Genomic DNA, 6,708 nt, shown 5'->3' on the forward strand with positions numbered 1-6,708 from the left:
GCCGGGCAAAAATACTTGATCCACAAAACTCCCCATAGCAGGCAAACAGTGGTCATTGTTAAAATGCCATCAATTTGGACACACTGAAATATATAAAGAAATAAACCCGGGAGCCGAGACAGGGCCTCCAATCAAAGAATTGGGCATATTTGAGGAATAGAGTGGAGGGCCAGACGAATCCCAAGTTGGCAACAGTATTGAGGAGTGTCATGTAGGAGCCACCAATGACGGGGTCGCTCACATTGGTGTGAAAGGCCATCGTGGAAACAGTCATACAGGTCGAGATAATCTAGAATATGGCATTCCCAGTCACCTCGGTGGCCATCGAAACCACAAATATTCCACCAATCATCGCCGAAGTGACTTGGCCTGTCCTACAAAAAATCCACAGAAACAAAATGAGTTGTGGGAGTTTGATCAACAGTCTCAGTTTGTACTGATTTGCAAAGAATTGGAGTGGTTTGAGACTGAGCCCCATTTGCTCAATGAAGAAGGGGAGAATGACTTGGACAAGTGTGAGGGGGGCACTGATCTGCACAATCGTGTGCCGACTCACCCCCGCATTCAACAACTTCAATACAAAAATCGACTCGATGGGTGCATACGCGATCTGGAAATCACCCAAAGCTCTACTTTTAAGACAAGCTGATTAAAAATATAAAATTGCATTTCTGGTTTCCTAAGCACGGATAGCAGTCCAGAATAAACATCCAGATATGAAATTATTTCTGTGTTTTCTCGCTCTTTTTTAAACAGTAAAATGAAAGTAGTACACCCGAGGAACACCACTCCCCAAAAAAGAAGAAATCCCAAAATAAAACTGCAAAATACCATGAAATGTCATAATCCCGTGATTTTTAGGACTCGTGAAAATATACTTGTTGCAGAACTCTGCAGATTCCAAGGACACAAAAATTTCTCGCGATATAAAAATCCCCAACATCTGGCCAATCACATTGCACGTGGATGCCCAACTGAGCAAATTCCTGTCATTTTCCATATCAATAAAAACCTGGGCAAAATGGAAATGGCCCACCCGTCGACGGCCACGTCCTGAGTGGCGGCAAGCAAGGAAGCGGCAGAGAAAGCGTAGGTTAGTCGATGTATTTGTTTTTTGACTTGAATTTTAAACTGTGAGTATTAAACCAAGCATGTCGGATATATTGAAGGAGAGGAAAATGAAAATAAGCCCGAGGGCATATTGAGTGGGGATGAGCCAGCTCTTTCTCCTGCCAAACCTGCCAATATTGCCCTAATAAGACCTTCGGAAAAATATTGAATCGACAAACGGGGCCCACAAGATTTTTAAACTAAAAGGCCACATGACAAAGCTAAAATAAGACTGCTGCGAGTAGGAAGCCCCAACCTCTTGCAGATAGAGAGGAATGGCACTACATATCCCTAGGAAAGTGAATTTATAGTAATGTGATGCCAATTGGGATTCCTTGTAGTGTGTAGAGGAATATTAGGAACAATATGTTCCCGACATCCACAAAGAACATGACAAAATGGAAATCGATTTAATTAAAATATATTCGATACATTTATTTTACCATTCGGATGAGAATTGGAACTGTAAATTAAATTCTCGATTTATCAATAAGGAAAACTACGTCCAATGTAACATTATTAGAATTAAACAGCTTTACTATATTTACGGAAGGTGGACGAGTGGCCGGGTGAACAAAATTAAAGAAGTAAAGCTTTATATTTCCTTTTAAAAAATTGCTAGAAAGTTGCAAAAACCGACAAAATCAGATGTTTGATTCAATCCACTATATCAACCAAAGTAGTGGAAATGCGTGCAATTAAAAAAGTACTTACTGATACAAAAATGTGACCGCAGGGTTGAAAATAGATGTGAGAAATCATAACCTTATCGCGGAATTAAAATGATCGAATAAAAATGCATTTCTGGGTCAAATCCGCGTGTTTATAAAGCAATATTTCGATGAGAGAGGCCAACGTACGGGAAGAACTAAAGGTTGGAAAGACACCACTGCTTACGATTTTCGTTATGAAGCATAAAAGACAAAAGTCTAAAAGACGCAGGGTCATCTCTAGGTCTGCAAGGTTTCAATATCGGCCTTATTAGTGCTTGTTTCCATAATGACGGTATCACATTTTGACTGATCGAATAGTTGAAATAGCTGCTAAACGAAAAATACTTTAAAATGAATTATTGGAAATTTGATTTACTTGCTTAATTTTAAATGGTAAAAATATTTCAAAATAATTATAAATCATTTATTGTAGTTATGCGATTATCGATTGTAAATTCAGTTAAAAATGTTTGGAGACAACAAGCCTTGAATTCGGCCAATATTTTGAGGAATTATTCCAGCGATTCGGAAGGAATAATTCGAGATCGGTCTATAAATTTAAGTCCAAATAATATAAATAAATATTCAAAGTAAAAACGGGCCACGATGGAACTTTTCCAGTACTATATCTTCCCCTTCCTTCAAAAAACGAACTCTGTCGATTTACTCTCCGTCTTTACGGATATACGGTCGGGGACTTGATTGAGTCGGTCAAAAACGAGGACGGAGGAATCGAACGAATTGGGATATACTCCTCTGGTAATATTAACATCTGAGTGTAGACTCAATAAAGTGGGCCAAGTCGACTCCTCTGGAGACACTTCTGAGGAGTTCATTCGACATGATCATCGACGACAAGAGATATACAGTCGAGCCCCTTCTCGAGAGTGGTTTAGTATATTTCCTCATCCGTAGACAAACCAAATGGGGTCATCTCGGTTGAAGATAAATTTAAAATGTCATTAATTGACTTATTCAGTACGTTCAATGTGACAGCGCACAAGGAGACGATCGAAAGGAAATATACAGACCAGATTGCCACTTTGACCAAGGAATTAGAACCATATGAACGGGTATTGTCGCATTTGGTCTTATTTATGAAAGAGTAGGAATCAAATGATCAAAGCTGCCGATTGGAGGGCACAGTCCATTGGCTGGTTAGGTTTAGTGTTTATGGGACTCCAAACTGGTGTTTTGGCTCGACTTACATGGTTTGAGTACTCGTGGGATATCATGGAGCCGGTCACCTATTTTGTCACATATGTCACTGGAATGTTCTTCTATGCATATTACATGGTCACGCGACAGGTATTTGGATGATCTGATGGCAGGAATATACCTACAGGGATGCCCGCAATAGACATTTCCTCCAGGCACTCCATAAGATGTTTGCTAAAAATGGGCTGAGTGTCGACGTTTACAACGAACTTACCTCTCAATTGGCTGAAGCAAACAAAAATCTCGAAGCCCTCCGAAACAATTTTCTCCAGCTTCAAATTTTTAAATCCGAGCATAAAATTTTATTAATTAACTTAAATATTTAATATTTTGAAATGTATTCTCTAGCTAAAAGTGTCGTCCGACTATGTTTGTTGCTTTTAATTTATTTGTATGAGAGGTAGAGAAAGGATTTAATATATTATTTTTTGTTGATCTTTCGTCATTATTACTCTATCAAAGCATAAGAAATGATCATCGACTTAATTTTAGTCTGGTTAAACTGTTTCCGTTGACCATTAAATAGTTTTCATCCTTAAATATGAGAACTGCCCTCCTGATTGGAAAAATTCCGTGCATGGAGCAACATGTGGTCCCCAAATAATAATCCGCTCAATGAACTAAATTGTTTATTTAACATTTATAATGTTAAATTTAACATTTTTTTGTAACTGCAATTTATAATTAAAACACCCGTTTTATTTAAAATTTATATAAAAGTCTAAGTAATCATGAGAAAGAGTAAAACGTTAATAATTAGTACACGTGGACAAATCCGTAAAAAAAAGTCCAAAGAAGAACATAGGTCTAAACAAATTAAAATATAAACAGACTAAAATCCCACTGAAAAAGCCTCCAGTGAAAGGGTCGGTTCTGGAGACAAAATAATCCTTAATTCGGGTGAACTTCAAACTTAAATGCAAATGAATCTATTTATTGGAATATGTTTATTTACCAAAAAATAAGCTGACCCAATCAAATAAAACGCCAGTCCATAGAGTCCAGTAAAACCAAGCACTCCAGCTACTGTTCCTGAGAGAATGGCGACAATTGTCCAAAGCCTTTCGAGGATGGAAGTATTGTGTTTAATGGCAGACTCACTATTGCAATTTTTTAAACTCATGTCGTTAGCTACAACGAACGTTAAATTCAAATAAATTATTAATAAACATTTAATTACAAATATAATTCATTTCCTACACTTATAACCAAAAATCTGGAAAATTGTGAGGATTACTCCTAGGAACGTTTTTCACATTTGCTTCTATTTTATTTTATCTTTTCTTTCAATTGATTTTTTATTTTTAAGTCCTCTTTTTGATTTGGTATTTGTTTCCATCCCAGGGGGGGTGGTCGTCCAGACTGAGAGAAGACAGCAGATCAGACAACGAGTCCTTGGGGGTCTTTTCGTTGTGTATGAAATGACAGCGAGGACCATATGGACAGTAAAACTTTGAGTGGTAAGTCTTGCAGAGTTCAGTCTTGTAGCGAGGGTGTCGAGCCATCTTCCTCAAATCGAGCACTCCATGGGCGAACTGGCACTTTTCCCCATATTTACAGTAGCCGGACTCCTTGTATGCTCGACACAGCTCAGTCTTGTATCGAGTGAGTTGAGATTCCTCCTTCGAACCACCGACCATTCCCTGGCAATAAATAATCGCAACAGACCTCTAAGAACGAAGCTTGCATTATGAAACATAACGCCCGTCTTTGTATATAACTCGGCGATTGTCCGGCTTTCCTCTCTATCAGTATTAATGGCCCTATTAGAAGGTGATATTAATACTTATAGACATTAACATTATTAGAATGATAACACTCAATGTGAATGGTGTTGGCTGCCTTAAGGACTGTCATATTATCACACATCAAAGAATTGATCGACCTAGGCCAGATTAGATTATGTTACTATGATGTATATTCACCAGGATAATACAAGCACGTGCTTTGTGTAGAACGTGGAGTGTGAGTTATGTTGGGGAATGATCTGAATAGGCTGACAATGTGAAATATACTCACTCCCCGGTAGACTTGATCAAAATTCATAATTTAGTTTTTTCCAACTTTTTCCAAGACATGCGAGAGAATGACCAGTTTAGAACCAGAACCATATGTGTCCGTACCCTTCTACAGAAGTCAGATGGTCCTATGAGTAATTCTCGACATGGACCTCTGCTTGGGGTGATGTGCTTCTGGTTGATAATTGACATATGATGGTCTTTTGACAGTTGGTCCTGTTGAATGGCTAAGAAGGCCTTTCCATCTTTCTTAATTAGGTGGTCAAGCGGACTTGAATAATATTGTTCAAATTGGAAATTTGCATTATGCTAGCCGCAGCTCGGCATAGTGTAGTCTCAATTTTAAGGCTGTTGGACCATGAGAGATTAATTCCCCATGTCAATTGTCGGTCGAGGAATTGTTTGAAGAGTGCCGAGAGCCGGGAACGGTTTTTTTATTCCGTCAAATATCGAATTGATTAGGCCAATCTTTCTCTGGATCCGATGGCCTTCTCTAAATGGGAGAAAAACACATGTGGGTGTTAAAAGTGACCCTTTTAATTTTAGAGTTCTTCGTGAATGGAGTCTTTTCGTTGTCCAGAAAGAGATCAACAGTGCGTCTTCCGAGTCTCTTGTCCGACGTAAATAGGGTAGTGGACGATTTTCCGGGGGAGATGTTCATCCTGTTTTGATATAGCCAAATTCGAATTTGTAATAAGAGATCTTGTGCTTTTTTGGAAGCTTTCGAGAAGTCTTGATCACATGATCCAATGAGTATGTCGTCAGCGTAGGCGAGAATGATTGAGTGTTCCATTTCATGGTTAGGAATGTCGGATTGGTATAAATTGAATAAAGAAGAGAAATTGTGGAGCCTTGGGGAACTCCGATTGGAAGCAATCTTGAGATTGATTTGAGGCATACTCGTCCTCTCCTTCCATTGAGAAAATTTGAAAGCCAAAGTTTTATGTTCGAGTCGATGGATAGGCCAAATATTTTTTCGAGTCAGTATCTTTCTGGAAACTGAATCAAAGGCCTTCTGAATATCGATTGAGCATACAATTGATTTGAGATGAGGTCTAGTTTTAAAACCTTCCATTATAAACTAGGTTAATGTGGTAAGATGTTCGAGTTAGAGAAATTATTCCTAAAACCATGTTGGATGTATGTAAGGGAGAGAATAGGGGGTGATCAAATCGAATTGTTGTCAACTATGACTACAATTGGGGATACGCATGGAAAGAGACACTTCGGTGCCTTGTTTTTATCTCCCCGTTGATGATTTCTTCCTTGTTTTTCTTTTTCTTTTCGCTCAATAAACACTATTCTATTCTATTCTAGTTTTTCAAGAACTTTTGCAATAAAACATAAAAGTGAGATGGGTCTATAGGAAGAGGGGACGTTCTTCGGTTGGGCCGGCTTGAGAATTGGGCGTATAAGAGAATTTTTTATATATTTGGTATTTGATTTTGGTTAATGGAAGAGTTGAAAATGTTTTTCACTGCATCAATTCCGATGGGACCAAGGTGCTTTAGAAAGGTTGTTGGAATCAAGTCTGGTCCACAGGATAGGGATGATTTTGTACTGGGGATATATAGGTGGGTGAGTTTGATTTCTTTGGTTTATTGTTTACGTAATATGAGTTTATCTTTAGATGATTCTTATAACTAATT

The 6,708-nt window shown here is 38.3% G+C and overlaps 1 protein-coding gene across 1 annotated transcript; it reads left to right on the top strand.

The window, feature by feature from the left end:
• Positions 1-2,754: 2,754 nt before the first annotated feature.
• On the top strand, positions 2,755-3,176 carry LOC118761814 (calcium uniporter protein, mitochondrial-like). Its single transcript, XM_036499970.1, has 2 exons — positions 2,755-2,896; positions 2,928-3,176. Exons 1-2 carry the CDS (start codon positions 2,780-2,782, stop codon positions 3,141-3,143), a joined length of 333 nt encoding a protein of 110 aa, XP_036355863.1. The 5' UTR covers positions 2,755-2,779; the 3' UTR covers positions 3,144-3,176.
• Positions 3,177-6,708: the final 3,532 nt, after the last annotated feature.

The sequence above is a fragment of the Octopus sinensis genome, unplaced genomic scaffold (genome assembly GCF_006345805.1).
Source record: "Octopus sinensis unplaced genomic scaffold, ASM634580v1 Contig17648, whole genome shotgun sequence".
Taxonomy (NCBI): Eukaryota; Metazoa; Mollusca; class Cephalopoda; order Octopoda; family Octopodidae; genus Octopus; species Octopus sinensis.

Excerpts from the sequence above, each read along its gene's own strand:
- LOC118761814 (XM_036499970.1), top strand. The coding sequence starts at position 2,780 with ATGTCATTAATTGACTTATTCAGTACGTTCAATGTGACAGCGCACAAG. Across the intron at positions 2,897-2,927 it reads AATTAGAACCATATGAACGG|AGTAGGAATCAAATGATCAA; the intron begins GTATTGTCGCAT and ends TATTTATGAAAG.